This window comes from Rhagoletis pomonella, unplaced genomic scaffold (genome assembly GCF_013731165.1).
Source record: "Rhagoletis pomonella isolate Grant_MI unplaced genomic scaffold, Rhpom_1.0 Rhpom_scaffold_00007, whole genome shotgun sequence".
NCBI classification, from domain to species: domain Eukaryota; kingdom Metazoa; phylum Arthropoda; class Insecta; order Diptera; family Tephritidae; genus Rhagoletis; species Rhagoletis pomonella.
Window position 1 is genome coordinate 42,313,699 of NW_023458561.1, and position 19,443 is coordinate 42,333,141.

At 36.7% G+C, this 19,443-nt stretch overlaps 1 protein-coding gene across 1 annotated transcript in view; it reads right to left on the reverse strand.

The window, feature by feature from the left end:
- Window positions 1–19,443, reverse strand: part of LOC118742861 — a 126,232-nt gene that overhangs the window by 3,875 nt on the left and 102,914 nt on the right. The window contains exons 3-5 of the mRNA XM_036475264.1: window positions 17,105–18,396; window positions 7,059–8,546; window positions 5,598–6,347 (exon numbers count right to left, since the gene is read on the reverse strand). Of these exons, the coding sequence (XP_036331157.1) occupies window positions 5,852–6,347; window positions 7,059–8,546; window positions 17,105–17,724 (2,604 nt within the window). The 5' untranslated portion in view covers window positions 17,725–18,396 and the 3' untranslated portion in view covers window positions 5,598–5,851. The remainder of the gene's footprint in view (window positions 1–5,597; window positions 6,348–7,058; window positions 8,547–17,104; window positions 18,397–19,443) is intronic.

A 19,443-nucleotide genomic window follows, 5' to 3' on the forward strand; every position in this document is an offset into this window, starting at 1 on the left:
ACTGTCCCGCTCCGACGAGGGCTCGTCGATGCTCGTTCCTCCATTATTCTTTTGAATGTCTGGCTGAATTGGATTCAGCCAGTATCTATGACTTTGTCCGCTTCATCAGAGCTACGAAGTGGTTCCATTTCTTAGGTAAGAGGAGGGACATATGGAGTATCTAATATGGCATCACACCGGGCACATGGTGGCCTAAGTGTGCCCTTTCACTGAGGGCAGCGGAGATAAACTAACCTAACCTAACCTACATATATACAGTGATCCAAACAATTATTTGTGCAGTGATTATTTTTACAATATTCGCAAATTTTTTCATAACAATCTTTTTCGTTAATTTTTCACGAAAATATAGTTCAAATTCTAACCAAGCTCATGTAAATAAAGTTTTCAGACTTTTTACAAAACTTAAAAAATTTCAAAAAATATTCATCAAAATTCCAAAATTTCAATTCCGAATTTTTGGAAAAATTTAAAATAGGTATACTGAAATTGAATGGCCTACGAAATAAGATACTAAAATTTTTTGTAAAAATAGTCTGATGAAATTTTTTTTTTTATTTTTTTAATTTTAAAACTATATTTATATAATATGATTTTTACTTGAATATGAACTACACTTTCAAGAAAAATTTACGAAGACAGGTTATCATGAAAAACATTTGCAAATATTTAAAAATAATTATTTTGACCATCTATACAATTAAAAAACTTTTTAACAAAATTTTAAAATATGAATTCAGAATTTTGAGAAAAATTTTAAGGAAATCATTGTGATGGGCAGCGGAGCTCACTGAACTTAGGTCGTCAGGCATACGACTATTGAATAGAGTATTTTGCAAAGAGGACTAAAAGGACTAAAGACTTTACGAGTTCAAAATATAAAAGCTTAAATGGCGCTCATGGCTAGCCTTCTGCGAAGATGACGAGGGGAGCCATGAATCATCCAGACTCCTACTTGCATCCCTACTCTCTTGCGATATTTTAGGTACGAGATGGGTAAGTTGACAACGATTAGGCTTCTCCTCCATGCCAATTTCTCATGCAAACCTGCCTGAGAAGAAACTTCCGATTTCAGCACAAAATACCGTGGTATCACCTTTCTCGACTTACTCTATAAGAGTCGTCTTCCTTGCCGCAATAAACTCTATGAATGAGTGATACCAGACGGCATTATACTTGCCCAGTTTCAAAAGATTCTGTATGTATCGTGTCATGGGTTGACGCTAGTTGCGCTATCCCCAGGGCTTGGAGAGTTGTCTTGTTGACGTTCATACCAGCTAGCCTATTTTCGTCTTTGCTGAAAACCCAGGAAACACTTAATGATCTGCACAATAGGAACATGATTCCTCGCGACTGACTCAAAGGTAGGTCGGCCGGGATTGTCCTTCACATGATCGCAAATATGGTACAGAAAGAAAAGCGCCGTTCTCGACGTCGATATGCTTTTAATGATGTCTTTTCTGTGCAGTTGTCAGATCCTCAATCAAGGAAATCGATCCTATTAAGGTCATATATGAATAGGTCAGCGCTTTCATCTAGCGTAGAGCAGAAAAGTTAGAAGAGCTAAAGATGAGAGTGTACCTGGGTATTCCCTATGAAGATAAAGTGGCGCTTTTAGTGGGAAGTACATTACTGGATACCCTTTATTATCTCATCCAAGTGTACGTGAACGTATTAAGTAAGTGGACTTCGAGCAGTGGACTTGCTGAATATCTTAGTAATATGGAGCTTGTCTTGTTCACAAGAAGATACTTTCCGACAGAGCCAAGTGCTTGGGTTTACGTCTAGGCAGGAAGTCGTCGTGGAAGCCTAACATTGAGGAAAGAGTGAACAAGGCACCAATTGATTACCGTTTTTGGGCGTCCTCGACTGGTGGACTGTCTTGGAGAAAAGTACGCTAGTCAGTACGACCATATCCATTCTGGCGGCAGTTGATATCGTAAATAAAGCTGTTGCGCTGCTGCAGTCGATTGACTTCAGATTTGCGAGACATCGAAAAGGAAGACAAATATCAACTCTCCCTTGCACACGGCATTTCTTTCGGCTCCTCCAAGTATTCTGGTTTGATTTATATAGTTGCCAGCCTCAGTTTTATTTCAGAAAATTCTGCGATGGTTGAGTTGGTCAAGCAAGACACCCTTAATGAGTGCTTTTGACTACATATGGTCCCGTATGAGTTCAACGAACGCTGAGCGAAAACCAGGACATGTGCTTCTGCAAGGTCTATCTGGCAGAGGGCCTTTTGGGATCCTTTTAGGCTCACGAAGCCGACAAACATATAAAAAATATAGCGCTAACTATTTCTAGTGTACCAGAGCTGCAGCCAAGTTGCCAATGAGATGATCACCTCCAAACATTTCAGGGAGTATTTTCCACTTCAACTTGTGACAGTGAGAACTATGGTAATACTGCTGCATACCAGGGCACTTCGGTATTGGCAAGTCACCTATTTTTGTGGAGACTGAAACTGTTTTGTAGACACTGTTGGTAGCCTTCGAACTTTATGATTACTGAGTTGGTAAAATCTAAACTTAGGAATTTTTGTGAAGAGATAGAAATGGCTCGTTCACTGAGAAGATAGAAAAAGATAAATTTAATCAAAATGTTTTCAAGGAAATTAAGAGCTTGCCGTGCTTTGAACGAATTCTACTGCTATCAATCTTTCTCTATTTTTTCCAGACTCTAATTACCTGAAAGGAATGTCACAAATGCGAGCTAATCAATTTCTAAATCTTCTTTATACATATAATATTGATTGGCCTGTTGCTAAAAGTAAATAACCTTGGCATTAGTCGTCATTTATATTAAGCAATCACAACATTTTACTCGGTCGTCTTAGCCTTCACAAAAATTGAAGAAAATTACGCGAAGTGAGAAAATAAGCAAAAAATGTAACCATTCGAAGAGTTGCTGTAATGGAAGCAACTTCATAGCTTAATGTTGCAACATTTAACAGGGATACACAGAATACCAACTCGCTACTTAGAATAATGTAATTTGCAAATTGAATCGTGTCTGCAAGTCTCGACTTCCCATTCGCTCTACGACTGCGACGGTCTGACGCCAACGCAAACTTCTATAGTGGAGCGTGTCAGTCGGCACCTTTCAATGTTTACTTTGATGACAGTTGCTGTTATTTTTGCCCTTAGATTATTTTAAATTTTCTGTTTATTTTGCTATGCTAATATTGTCTTCTTATTTGCTTATTTGCATTTTGGTTGAACGGCTCTGCTCAGCCTTTGAAACTGGTGCAGTGAGGCTGTGTGCTTTACTAAAGGAGTTTTGCAATTACTGTTCGTTAGAAATCATTTCCTCTTTTTGAATAATTCCATTGCCAACTGTTAACATTTTTCAATTGGAATTGTGTAATTTATCAACTAATGAAGTTCGTGTCTTCAGTTTTTACTTTCGAACTTCAATAATGCAAGCAAACTAATGACATACGGCAAGGTAATGGAATTCTGTGGAAGGTAAGTAGTGCGTTTGGAAAAGTTGGTAAATATTTTAGGCTATGCTATTGCTATTCTTAAACAGATTAAGCTATATATATGAAAAAATTGTAACATTATGTATATTAAAAAAAAATATTTAATATGGAGCAACAGAATCCAAATCAACAACTTTTAGAATCTTTGTCTGTCTGTATGTTTGTACGCGTATCACTCGAAAACTAATGCATGGAACCGTATGTAGTTTTCACCAATGTATTTCTTGAGGTCCAACTTAATATATAGAAAAAAAAGTTTTAAGAGTTGCCACCTGTTTAAAAATTGCATTTTGGGTAAATCGATAAGATAAATTAAGTATTGCAATATGGCTGTTAAACGAAAGAGGTCTAAAAATGCTTACAGCCGAAAAAAAATTTTGTGGAATATTGCCATATGTTTGAAAATTGTAATTTAATTAAATTATTAAGATAAATCAAATATTGCAATTTGAGTATAAAACTAAGTGAGGTTTATGAAAGTTTATTGCCGAAGATTTTTTGAGGGGGTTGCCACCTGTTTGAAAAATGTTTTTCATTTAAATTGATTAAATAGATGAAATATTATGATACTGGTGTTAAACTTCATATGATGGAAGATGACCAGCAATAAATTCGATCTACGCTTGGGAAGGTTATAATGATTCGAAATTTTAAAGGTAGTTGGAGCAATTCGCGCGAAAGACTAACCGACGTCTAAGACTCCAATAGGCTCTTTCCTACCGTTTCTTTTTACTGAATGAAAAATTCATAGAAGTTGCCAATGAAAGATGGCGAATGGAACCGTCCAGAGCATCCCATATTTTCTCTGCTATTTTCCGGCTCTATCAAAATCGATATTCAGCGAACTTGATGACCTCAAAGCGATGAGTGCCAGAAGCGTTTGCACCTTTTTCTAAGCACCAAGTGGTTAAGAGGGGAACGGAGATAAATAAAAAACCTCATGCGGTATCACAAAAGACACTGAGTCTAAGTGAGTCCCAATTAGGACTGCCGCTTAAACTAACCTACTGTTCCTTTAGCAATTCAACGCTTTTCAAATTGTCTAACACTATCAACCGCTGTCGTTCTCAGAGAAAAACCATTGCACTCTTCTAATTCAGGCACGCATCACATCCAACAACAAGGAGCCGCAGCATCTTCGCGAAGCTCACCTGAACAACAAAAATTCCCTCGACTCCCTAACCCTCATCGCTGTCGAACCACCGGGTAGAGACGAATAAGCAGCTTCTAGAACCTCAAACCGTCTGCACCGTGTGCCTAGCTAAAATATGGCCGAATTTGATATTATTGAAATAAAATTCTTGCTTTGATTAGCGCACCACTCGTGAGTAGGCAAGTGGCTGGCTACTTTGCACCTTGTTGAAGCAATCGACACCTGCGATACTGGCAATCTCACCTCCAGAAAGCGCAGCAAACATCAGGTGGGAAACTCCAATTATCCCGTGTCCTTTACTTTTCTATTGTGATAACCTCTACAGATAAGTAGACTTAAGTTCTCCAAATCAACGAAATTCACGGTAAGATCGAGGAGGTGGCCATTTGTATGGATAAGCAAGAAAAATAAGAAAATAAGAGAGCAAGTTGCTTGGCAACTCAATCCTGTTAAGTTGCGCTCAATTCAAATGGTCTGTTGAGATGGCAAGCGAGATAACAGTGGAGACCTAGCGCTCATTACTCACCACATCCACATGCCACACAAGGTATTTCAGTTTCAGCAGCTCGCCTGATTCCATCAGGACGCTTGCCGGAAACCCGCCCCCATTTAGCGGCGTAGACCGCTGTCCGCTTTCGGGACCTTAACTTTGTTATTGAACAACTGGTTAGCGCGATACTACTTCATTCGACGTAGCACCCGAATAAGCACTCGTTAGAAGCATAACGTTCTTGTGGGCACGCTAGACTTTCACTGGACCCGACGCGGTACAGACAGATTATCAACGATATTCACCCCCGTCAATGAAGTCGCCGGAGTTCAAAACCCACCCTATTGCGGAGCGCTAACTGCCTTGAGAAACCTGGCCTGTGTACTGTAGCAGGTTAGTTATTGAAATGGTATTGAAATTATAATTTTATTTATTTAAATACATACACGTTTACATAATTTACTTACCTCAGGATAACGCATTAAAAGTCCGTTTAAGCACTATTTTAAACATTTTTTTTTTTTAATTGATGGCAACATCATTCTCTATTTTTCCATGCGAACTCATTCCGCATTTTGTCCAATATGCTTTGATAGTTTTTGTTTAAAGTACATACGTATGGATGTATGCATATATGTATGTATGTATATGGCAACAACATCAATAATTCGCCCCGCAATTTCCCTTACACCTCTCTCAAATGCATTTCCTGCCAAAATGACTACAAGTACAATGTCGCTTGTTGACGATGATCAAAATGATGTATATATAATTTTTTCTTTGACTTCTCTTTGGATGGCCGCAGATCCCAGACTAAATTCGATAGACTACGCGGGCGCGACAGACGGCGAGTCTTCTTTTCGGGCAACTTATTCGAATCGCCGGAGGTGCGTCCACCACTGCGTGACGAGTCGAGTGTGCCTTCGCGCGGATTGTGATGTACAACGCCCACTCCCACTCCCATTCCCATACCCATACCTAAGCCCGCCACAGCTGCCAAGCCACCAGCAGTGCTGGCGCTCTTGCTTAGCGGCGGGGGTGGTGGTGGTGGTAAGTGAGATGAATGATGCGTCTGATGGTTGAGTATGCTGCTACATTTGAGTACCACATCGGGTGGCACTGCGGCTGACTGGTTACCTTTGGAATTGCTTGAGATCGGAGTTGCGGCAATTGAGGTATTTTCGGGCGTCAATTGCAAACTACTGAGGCTCTTGTACCTGAAAGAGGGGTTGAGAGAGTTTTGATAAGCGTGTGTGATAGATACAACAGTAACTATTCATGTTAATAGTAACATTAATATACACATTATACTCATATTCGTACTCATATTCATATTCATATTTATATCCATAGCTATATTTATATTTATATTCATATTCATATTCATACCCATATTCATTTTCATATTCATATTCATATTCATATTCATATTCATATTCATATTAATATTCATACTCATATTCATATTCATATTCATATTCATATTCATATTCATATTCATATTCATATTCATAGTCATATTTATATTCATATTCATATTCCTGTTCATATTCATATTCATATTAATACTCATATTTATATTTATATTCATACTCATATTCATGTTCATATTTATATTTATATTCAAAGTCCTGTTCATACGTTTTCATATTCAGAGTCGTACTCATAAGCATAGTCATATTTATTTTCAAATTCATCTTCATATTCATGTTCATATTCATACTCATATTCATACTCAGACTCAAACTCATACTCATACTCATACACTTGCTCATATTCATATTCAACATAGTTTTTTTTGTATTCGCCCTCATCTTCATATTCGTCCAAATTCTTATTCCAATTTACTATTCATACCCGTAGTCGGGTCAAGTCGGATTAAATTTTTCTCTCCCTACTATAAAAGTGTTTCCCGCTCCGATGCTTACCTTATATGAAAGAGTGGCGACTGTGGTTCCAGGTTGCATTCCTTATTCGTTACCAGAATACCGGCGCTAAGTGGCCCGTTCGCAGAGTGTACAACATTATTGTTGCTGTTGCTGTTGCTAGGAGTCAGCACCCTGCCATGGTGATGATGAGCATGATGCGCCGCAACTGCTGCAGCTGTAGCATTCACCACAGCGGCCGTCGAATTGCCGGCATGTGGGTGTTGCGGCTGCGTTGAGTGATGGTGATGCTGATGATGGCTACTCGATGTAGACGCTCCTGTTGCCGCTGCCGCCGCCACAGCTGCTGCTGTCGCACCAGTGGCCGTATTGCTGCCCGCACTGTGTGTATTCTTCAGATAAAGCTTTGGTAGTGTGGGACGTTGCCGCTTCTCTGGCAACTTCTTTCCTGGTATGGTCTCGATAGGCGGTGGCACTGGTTTGATGTCCTCCTGCACATGGCTGTGATGGTAGTGATTTACTATCGCTCCACAGCCTGACTGGTGCGCATGTGGGTGCGCGTGTGGATGTGGATGCGTGTGACTGTGGTGATTATTGTGGCTGTGGCTTTGATGATGGTGGTGATGGTGATGATTGCTACCACCACCACTACCACCCCCGCTGCCACCTGTGTTATGGTTGTTGTTGTTATTGTGGCTCTGATTGCTGCTATTGTGACTGCTATTCGTATTTGTGTTCGCCTGCTTCACCGACTCTAAACTGCTGTAGTTGTTGTTGTTGGTATTGTTGTTGGTATTGTTGTTGCCGCTACCAACACCACCACTATGGTTAGTGTTACTGCCACCACTGGCATTTAAGCTGTTGGTGTTATTGTTGTTATTGTTAGCATTATTGCTGCTAGCCTGCGCACCCACGCGTATGAGACTGCAGTAGTTGCCACTACTGTCCGTGTGATGTGACTTGATTGTTGGTGTTTCGCAGATGGGCTCAAACCGTGTCAAACCTTTAGAGAGGGGCGTCAAACCACGCACATAATCATAAATGTGATCGATTTCGTTGTACTCCTCAGCGATTTCGGCGCTGGTGAGTACGCCCGCTGCACCGCCGACGCCCTTGCCATAGGCATCACAACTGGCGCTCTTGCGCAGCACATATCCATTTTCCATGAGGCCGCCAGCGACGGCCGCAGATGGCAGCATAACCACGGGCAACTTGTTGCGACTACTAAACTTGGAGTCTTTCTTCTCCTTCTCCGACAGTTTGAGATCTACTACTTGCAGGCGATCGCGCGCATCCGACAGCAAACGCTGCGCCTTGTCCAGGAAGCGCGTATACTCGATGAAGTGTTCCAGCTGATCCATGTTGCGTGCACGTTGCAATTTAATTTTAACATTGAGCGGCACTGGCACCAAATCGTTGTCCTTCTGCAGCGGTAGCGCAAATATGCGATCGATTTCCACACAGCCGAGTAGACGCAGCTCCGGAACGAAAGGCTGCTTGAGACCTTTAGGGGCACTGCCATGAACGAGTCTAGAAGAGAGCATAAAGAAGAAACGGTAAGATTATGACTAGAAGAGAACAGACATATGATACAAGGCAGCAAAATGGATGGCGCGAGCCTATACATAGCAGAACTTCAAGTTAGTTATTTACAACGCTGAAGCTTTTAGAGAGCTAGAGCCAGAGCTTGAATGAATTCCTATCACCTTTAGATCACAGAAAAAAGTTGCTGGCAAGGGGAAGTTTATGACTGTTTTTTTTTTAGCAATAAATTTTCTTCTTAAAACAGTAAAGACTAAAAATTAAAGAAAATTATATTAAAAAAAAAAGAAAAAAATAATAATATAGGTTTATAAAAATTAAGTGATATTAAAAAATGTGTTTTTTTTTGTTTTAAACGATAAATTTTAGCAACTAAAAGAAAATTAGATTCAAAAAGAAAAAACTAAGTAAAAAGAGAAAACAAATAAGTTCCTGAAAAGTAAATGAAATTAAAACATAAATTTTTTAAAATATTATAATCCAAAAATTAAAAGAAATTAAATTAAAAAAAAATTATAAAATTTATAAAAGAAGAACTAACTTAAGTTTCCATAAATTAAACAAAAAAATTATTTTTCTAAAAAGATAAGTAAGATTTTGTTAAAAAAGAAACAAATATAATTAAAAACCTGAACAAAAATGGAACTTTATAAAAACTTAAAAAAATACAAACAATAAAAACTAAATTGAAAAAGAAAGTAAAATAAAACAAGTTTCTAAAAATTAAGACAAATAAAGAAAATATTTGTATTTCCTTGAACAACAAAATCTAAAAATTAAATGAAAGGCTAATTGAAAAAGAAAAAAATCCACTGTCCGAGGACTCGAACCTCGAGTTTTTTTTTTGTCAAAAAGCTTTTCACCATGAAAGTTGGCGTGAGCGCTTTTTTGTAGGACTTTCGTGCCGGAATAAACAAAATCTTTCTATCTTGCCTACTGCCTTTCAATTGCCTTAGAAAAGTCTTTCAACTATCTTAACCAGAATTGCACTGTTAGAAAGTAAAACAATGAAAGAAAAAAATTCGTGTTGATCCACAAAAATTCTGAAATGGATTTCTGCGGCGTCATTACGACCCATGATAATCTATGGAGCGATTATCTGAGTTGCTAGAGCTAAAAAACGGAGGCGGACTTGGTTTGCATACTTCAATTATATTTTTTATGACCTATTAACGTAGTAAGGCTAGATTGAGAAAGGGGGGCATAAAACTCCTCAAATAGACCGAATAAACGCCTAGTGTTACCAGATATATTAAAGATGTTTGTCATTCTACCACCATTTATCTGAAAAAACAAACACGAAGAAGAACGTTGACGAATGTGTGCTTTTTGTCGATCGCCAACTGTGCACCCTAGAGGCGACGGACACCCAGTATCGCAGGTTTTCGCCGGCCGATAGCTGGGCACTCGCAGATTATGTCCTCTGCAATTTCTACCAGCAAAATACATTTCTGCACTTTTTGTTGTCAACTAAAATTAAGCCTCCTTTTTTGAGAGATTATGAAAAGCTGGCAGGTTTTTTTTTTTTACTTGAGGGTATAAGTGAGATATATTTGAGGATCTTCTTTCAAGAAAAGCCAATATGGCTTACAATAGGCGAACTAATTTTTGGAAATAGCTCTGCCGCCAAAGCTATTGCTCGAAATACGTTATAGTGAGTCGAAATCTTAAACAATATACTTTCATTTAGTCTTGAACAGTAAAATATAGCTTCTATTTCCATTTCAGAATCGTCTTTCGTATATGTGAACCGTGATTTCTATTTTGCCACAAACTTACGCCAACGGTCAATTTGTTTGGATGCAGCAGACTTTTCGAAGCTTATGCACGGTGTCAAGTAGATTATTAAGTAAGGACCTGAGGCATTTTGTGCTGAATTTCATCGGTACTGCAACTTGGAAAAGACCTCAAAACAGCAAAATCGTCAACCTTCTTTTAGAATCAAAGAGCTGCGCAGAACTAGATATTGCAGATAGGAAAGATGACGACCTATATGGTAGCCAATCTTAACCTAAACGGTACCGCACAAGTGCGATTCCCATCCAGAAGAGAATCCATGTCTATACCGGGAGATTCAAAATGAACTGCGTTAAAGGAGCGGGAACTCGGCATCGATCTGTGTCCACGTCTCGGAAAATATACAGTCATCTTCCAATCGGAAGTTCTAGTTATCTTTAAGCCTGTAAAATCTTAGGTTATAAGTCGGGAACAAAAATATGACAGCGGCAATATTATTAGCAACAGCATATACGGTTATAAAATATCAACCGGTCAAGAAATGCAAAAGGAAGTTACGCTCAATGACTCAGTCAACGACAGTCTCTCTTACTTGGTTTTCCGGACATGGAGCTTAGAAGGCACAGAGAGAGCTGATGAATTGGAAACGCTAGATAAACTTGTGATAATATTAAGACGCTCCTATTATACAACCTGCTGTAGTTGTCAGTTAGCAGAATGCCCAGGCCTTTCGAATATTAGATATAGTCACATACTAATGCTCCTACTACCAACAACTCCTATAGTTGCTCTATTTACTTTCTCTCATCTTTTCCCTTGTTTGTATTACTTTTCTAGTTTAAGCTCTTTCTTTACAATAATAACAAACACTCTTCTTGTTTTTATTAAATCACATCGTTTTGTAGTTTAAGCTCTTTCATTACAACAACAACAACCACTCTCGTTATTATTTACTTACTTCGTATTCTAGTTTTAAGTGTTCATAGTTACAATAACAACAAATACACTCATTGTTATTATTCACTCATTTGGTATTATAGTTTTAAGCTCAGTTAACCTGAATCTAAAAACGGATGTTTCATTCAATAAAGTTACCTGCGTAAAGTAAGGATTGTCTTTTATTATTGGCGCAGTCAACGGCGAACTACATACGCGAAAATTTTAAATTAAAATTGCACGAAAAGTGTAAGAAAAATGTTTTAAAAATAAGGAAAAACTACCATTTACGAAAATTTTAAAGGAAAAAAACCCACAATTAAAAACTAATTGTAGAAAAGTTTATGTGTGGAAATTTAGTAACTATTTGTGAAAACAAGAACGAAAAGTTTAAAAGTTCAACAAACAAATACCAAAAAAAAAAAAAATAAAAAAGTAATAAAAACAGATTCGCAATTACAAAAATAATAGTTGAAAACTTAATTTATGTGCAGAATAGTCACTATTGTGAAAAAATAATAAAAGGTTATCGTCAAAGGTCACCTTCAAAGCATTTTAAAGACATTTTGCGGACATAATATTCTTCTTCTTTATCCAAGTCGACCTTGAAGTCACCTTGAACATTGATTTAAGGTCACCTTGAAAAACTAAAAAATCACTCCACGCCGCCTACAGTAAAAATTCCAGGCGAGTGCATTAAATATAACAACAACAGAACTAATAAAACCACATGAACTGAAGAATATTAAACACTAACGACTTATACAAAAGAAAGAGACAACTATACCAACAACAGAAGTAAAAGTGATTTGCTTCGAAGCAGCTACGTAAGGACCAGCAACAACATTGAAATTTATTAATATTAACAAGAGTGTACATATGTACAGGAAAGCAGCAATTACAACAAAAGCAGCAATTACAACAACCAACCGGCACCAACATAGTTTTGCACACAAACCTAGCTATTTACATATTTGCGTACTTGAGCAACAACAGTAAGTTATAATATACATAAATAGCTGAGCACACGTAAATATATGTGTATACATACCTAAGAGGAAAAAATAAAGAAACCAACTAATATACAAAAATAACAACAAATACAGTATGGAGAACTTAGATGTTAACGCTAAATTTAAGCTTAATCTTAATAGTATACCAAATTATGATGGGAATGGAGATGCTTTGTTAAGTTTTTTACAACGAATAGATTCAATGATACCTATATTAGAATCTTTTCCATTAGATTTTAAAATTTTGCTTATGGGCAATATTAAGGACAAAATTGTTGGAGTTCAAGAAGATCATTATTAATTAACGGCAATGCAGATACATGGCCCGAAATAAAAAAAATTTTAATCGACAATCATGGGAAAAAAAATTCAGTTGACGAATTAATTGATAAAATAAGGTCTTGCCGTTGTGATTCGAATATAGAAAATTTTTATAATAAGTTAAACAGTTTTTTATGTCGTTTAAATAACGCTTTATATTTCAGTGAAAAAAAATCCCCAGAAATTAATTGTGATAGTAACGGTAGAATTGCTCTCAATTCTTTCAAGTACGGTTTACCGGAGCCTGTAAGAAGTATTATTGTTAGCAGAGATCCGAAAAGTTTAAAAGAAGCGTACGATATAATAAAGTCAAATGGGTATTTAAAATACAACAATAAAGAATATTCTCCTTTTTCTACACACAAAATATTTAGACATACAAATTCTCAACCAAATAACAGCAACAATAGCAATAGACAATTTTACAACAATAATTCTGAGAGACAATTTTACAGTAATAATAACACTGTGTGACAAATGGTAGGGGTCAGTGATCGGGAAGGGTTCAAACTACCGGGGAAAGTTATATCAGTAAAAAAGAAGTTATACGTGTCCCGGCGTTTCGCTGGGTCACGTCTAGGAATCGAGATATATATATAACTATCATATAGGGGAAATTGTCACCTTTGGTGGTCTTTTTTTGACATAACTCGAGAACCACTAGTCCGATTTTGCTCAAACAAATTTAAAAAAATTAAAAATTACAATTCCTTTAATCTGTTCGTATAACGTTTTTCTATATAATAAACAGTTTTAAAAAAATTTAATATTTTAGGCAAAAAATATTTTTTTTCTTCATACATTTATTTTTACCGGCAAAACTGTATATACGTTTCATAAATATTTCGATGGTATAATAGGAAATAATATATTATTAAATTTAAATACTATAATTGATTATAGAAGCAGAAGATTAAAAACAGACGAGGCAGCAATACCTACATATTTTAATAAAGAGAAAGAGCTATTAGAAGATGCATATTTAAGAAACGAACGCTTAGAAGTACTTACCTGTGAAGAAGAAATAGGAAAAGAGTCTACTTATATTTATGCTAAACATTTAAATTCAAAAGACCATGAAATATTAAGAACGCTTTTAAACAACTATCAAGATATTTTTTACAAAGAGGGAGAAAACTTACCTTTTACATCCGAAATCCAACATAGAATTATAACAAAAACTGATACCCCAATTTACAGTAGACTTTATAGATATCCGGTGGTATATCGCGCAGAGGTAGACCGGCAAATACAGGACATGCTTGCGCAAAAAATAATTGTACCAAGTAATAGCCCATATAATTCGCCTTTATGGGTTGTACCCAAAAAGGCTGATAAAGATGGAATTCCACAGTGGCGAGTTGTCATTGATTATCGCAAACTGAATGACCAAACAGTCGATGACAAGTTTCCAATTCCGAATATGCAAGACATATTCGACAAATTGGGAAAATGTTGTTACTTCAGTACAATTGATCTAGCAAAGGGATTTCACCAGATTGAAGTGCACCCTAATGATAGAGCAAAAACGGCTTTCTCAACAGCAGATGGCCATTATGAGTTCACAAGAATGCCATTTGGACTTAAAACAGCACCTGTCACCTTTCAGAGGTTAATTAACTACGTTTTAAGAGAATATATAAACAAAATTTGCGTTGTCTACTTAGATGATATCTTAATTTTTTCTACTAGTTTTGATGAACATATTGCCTCTATTATAAAGATATTTAATACACTACGAGCGTCTAATTTAAAAATACAATTTAATAGATGTCAATTTGCTGAGTTTACTACAAAATTTCTGGGACACATTGTATCAGAAGAAGGCATTAAACCAGATCCTTCAAAAATAGTGGCGATCAATAAAATGAAGCCCCCAACTAATGTAAAAGAAATAAAACAATTCCTTGGTACGACAGGGTATTAAAGAAAATTTATACGGGTCTACGCAAAAGTAGCTTATCCCATGGTGCGCTTTTTGAAAAAGAACGCAATATTAGATTTTGAAAATATAGAATTTAGCTTTCAACACTTTGAAAAAACTAATTACCAATGAGCCCGTCTTGCAGCCACCAGACTTCAATAACAAGTTTGTGCTTACAACTGATGCATCTCAGTTTGCTATTGGCGCTGTATTAAGCCAAAATAATCACCCTATATGCTATGCATCTCGTACGTTATGTGATCATGAGATTAGGTACTCTACTATAGAGAAAGAAGCTCTGGCTATGGTTTGGGCTGTAAAACATTTTAGAACGTATTTATATGGGCGAACGTTTATAATACAAACTGACCATAAACCACTAACTTGGCTACATAATCTTAAGAAGACCAATATGAAACTACAAAGATGGAAAATTCTTCTTAATGAATATGATTTTCAAATAACATATATAAAAGGAAAAGATAATAATGTAGCAGATACATTAAGCAGATATTTTGAACAATATAATAAAAACCATGAAACTGCTAATATGTACAATAATATTGAGGATAATGAACCTAATGACGAAAAATGTGACAAAATGGATACATTATCCATAGATACTGCCCACAGCGCACTTGAAGATAATTCAAAATATATATTTATCACAGAAAAATGTATTAATTACTACAAGAACCAAATATACCTTAGCTATGGTCAAAAAGAAAATTTTTTCCTTAAAATCGTAAACAAAAAATGTCAAACACATATAACAGTAACAGAAAATTCGAATTTAAAAGATATCATGCAAAGGATTTTGATAAATAAAGGTATTATGTGTATTTATTGTGAAAATAATGAGCTTTTTATAAAATTTCAATATTTATATGTAAATTTTTTTGAAAATAATAGTCTTATAATGTACAAATCAAACGTTATTTTAAATGAAATCACAGACAAAAATGAGATACTGACAATAATAGAGAAAGAACATTTGCGTAATAATCATAGAGGCATACAAGAAGTTTTCTTTGAGTTAAAAAACAAATTTTTTTACCCTAAATTATACAAATTAATAACATACGTAGTAAGCAATTGCTCAGTTTGTCAAATAGCTAAATTTGATAGAAATCCAATTAAAACTCCGTATCAAATCACTGAAACTCCGACACATTTTAATGACATAGTCCATATTGACATTTGGTTTCCATACAGAAATGTTATGTATTTGACAACAATTGATAAATTTTCCAAATATGCTACATTTCAAAAATTGAACGATAGGAACTGGGTGGCAATATTGGAAGCTATAAAACAACGCATACAATACTTGGGAAAAATGAATAAGATAATATTTGACAACGACCGATGTATTTTACACAGCGCAGTACGTTTATTTTTAAAAGAACAAAATATCGACACTCATACAACTACAGCATATTACAAAACAGGAAACTCAGACATCGAACGACTTCACGGGACATTAAACGAACATTTAAGACTGCTTGAAGCTGAAAAGGAAAATAAAAACTTAGAACTAGATGAAAAAATTTTTAAAATATTTACCTATTATAACAATACCATTCATTCTACAACAAAAAAGAGACCCATCGATTTTATTATAAAAAATTTTGATAAAGAGTACATTCACAAATTGTGTACAATATACGAAAAAGAGAAAATTGAAAGAATTGAGAAATTGAACCGAAAAAGGGATTGTAAACCGACTGAACAGGTAGAAAATATTGTGTGTAACAGAGAAATTGGCAAAAATAAGCCTAAATACAAAAAACTAGATGTATATAATAAGAACGGAAATTATGTTACTGATACCTCAAATAAACGGAATACTAAATATTATAAAGCTCAGTGTAAAAGACAGTACAAATACCCAAAAAAATAGTTTAAGTAGATATACATATAAGAAGATTATTACAAAACTAAAATGCACCATCATAGTATTAGTTGAAATTTGCGAGGTCGCAAATACCTTATGGGGGGAGGAGTCACATACTAATGCTCCTACTACCAACAACTCCTATAGTTGCTCTATTTACTTTCTCTCATCTTTTCCCTTGTTTGTATTACTTTTCTAGTTTAAGCTCTTTCTTTACAATAATAACAAACACTCTTCTTGTTTTTATTAAATCACATCGTTTTGTAGTTTAAGCTCTTTCATTACAACAACAACAACCACTCTCGTTATTATTTACTTACTTCGTATTCTAGTTTTAAGTGTTCATAGTTACAATAACAACAAATACACTCATTGTTATTATTCACTCATTTGGTATTATAGTTTTAAGCTCAGTTAACCTGAATCTAAAAACGGATGTTTCATTCAATAAAGTTACCTGCGTAAAGTAAGGATTGTCTTTTATTATTATATACATAAACACTAGGAAGACCCATACATTCATCGGAGGATCCAGATGGTTCGAGTAATCAGTCTAGACTTAACATAACATAAACAAAACTAATTTCCCACGAAAATTGCATCAAAATGGCGCCAAAATACGCGAATTGGGTTTTAGGTATTTACTACGATAGTAAATTTTAAAGGTCTCAGTGATAGATGAACCCAAAATCCTTCTCAAAAGGACATTTTCACCTACCTCACAATGACTGGCATCCTTTTGAGTAGTAGATTCTTCACCGTATGCACTCCGCTAATGCTATCCTCCTTGGCTATCGGTGAGAATTTCGCTTTGGTATCGAGTGGCAAATTGACAATCTCATCTTTGATATTCTTACACTGCAAATATTTGCCATTATCGTTCATCGTCGTCAGCAATTCGCCCGCGTGAATGGTGCGATTCATCTGAGTGCACCGAAAAGTTTCACGCACCAAAACGCGCAAATTGCGACGTTTCGACAGCTCCAGCACCGAATCGATGCAACGCGTCGAACGGCCATCTTCGCTGAGTAGCTCAAAGTAGCCGGGGTATGTTTCCGGTATGAGCACCTTGGCGCCGACATTTGTCGTCTTGCGACCCTCCTTAATTTTAATCGGTTGCGCGAGTATCTGATACTTTTTGCCAGCGCTCAGAAATAACGCCGTACTCTGCAGCGATGGTGCCGATAGTGTGGGCACACCAAGATTCTGATGTTGTCCCTTGATGATTTTCGCAACAGCTGGTAATTTTTGCTTGGAAAATTCACGCAGATATACGGGCGGTTCGGTGTCACCAAAACGGGAGGCGGCCAATATTATTTGGCCATCCGTTGCGGCCATGTCGCGATTGAAGAATGAGAGCAGTTTGTTGCGCGCAATGCTAACATTAATGTTGAGTAAATTTCATTGGGATTGTGGCACCGCTGTAGCTGTCGCAGTGGCTGTTGGAGCTACTGCTGCTGCTGCTGCTGCTGCTGTCTCCGCCGCTGTTGCCCCGCTACAAACGTACTCGACGCAAGTGTCTGGAAGTGGCGGAAGTGTCGTTATCGTTGTTGTTGCTCTCGTAGTTGTCGTTGATGGAGTTGGTTTGGTTGGATGAACTGTTTCGATATGTGCGCTTGGGGTTTCTGCTACTGCTATCGCTGGCGAATTGCTGGTACTGTGGTATGTGGTTGCTAATGTTTTGCTCGTTATGCTGTGGTGCGTTTGCCGATGGCTATTGGGGTTATGCGTAGGATAATTTATGTCCTTGTTGTTGTTGTCGGTATGTGCACTAGTAAAAGTGTGCAAATGCGGATGGATGTTGTTGTTGTTGTTGTAGGCGGTATTGGTGTTCGTGTTTGTGTTGGCGGTTGCGGACGTTGTGAGGAAACGTGAGGATGTTTGCAGTGCGTAGGTGAGATACTGCATTCGGGTTTATATCGCTAAGCTCCGTCGTTAATTGAATTGATATGATTGGGATAACCTGCGTAGCGGAACGAATTTTTCGTGTGTTGACTTTTGAGTTGATATCTGAAAAAGTGAAGTAAAATATTTTTATTAGTATGATTTAGAAAAGGGGAGCGAAAATTAAAATGTAAGATTACCCAAAAGAAACTTAACTTAAAGAAAATTATTTCTAAGTTACTCATTACTTATTTCCTTAGTTTGCTAAATTTGACGAAGTGCATTTTTTGTCTCTAAAAAAATCCGATTCCATGGCGTATAAAAAACAGCCCTTGAATAATTTTGCTCGAGCGACATAATCCAAAAATATGTTTGATGTGTAAAAAGCTTAGCTCTCGGTATAGGTGAAATTTGCATTGCCTAAGCAGAAAAATTGTAACTGGCTCTCATGTCTCTTTCAAGACCTTAACGGGACTTGTTCACAGCTAGTATAGGACCATTTCGAGATTTGTTACGGACTATTTCAGAAACATTTCGGGAGTAGCTCGGGATGATTTTGGGACTTGTAAGGTACCATTTCGGAACCGTTTCAAGACTGATTCGAGATCCTCTCGGGATAAATCCCCGACCTTTTCAAAACAATTTTGGGACTATTTCGGGCTCATTTCAGAGTAGTTCGAACTATGCACGAAATGATCCTGAACTATTCCAAAAGTGATAATTGAAAAGTCTAGTACTGGTCCCGAGGAGATGAATACAATTTAATGAAATTAATGTTTAACTTAATTTCGGACCGCTTCGGCACCTGTTCCGCACTATTTCAAGTCCACTGAGGGATTGTTTCAAGGCTATTTTAGCACCATTTCGGGACTAGTGCAGGACTATTTCAAGAACATTTCGGGTTAGAGATCATTTTGGGATTTTTAGGTATAAGTTTAGGATTTGTAAGAAAACATTACGGTGCTCTTTCAAACTGGTTCGTGATTTTTTCGGGGGCAAGTTCAAGACTTTTTCAGTTCCACTTCAGGACTAGGTACTTAAAAAAATTTTGAGACAAGTTCGGGATCATTTCGGGGTGCTTACATCCCAGTCACGAAATGATTCTGAACTACTCCCGAAGTGGTTATGAAAAAGTCGTGTAATGGGCCCGACAAAATGAAAAAAATAATTTTT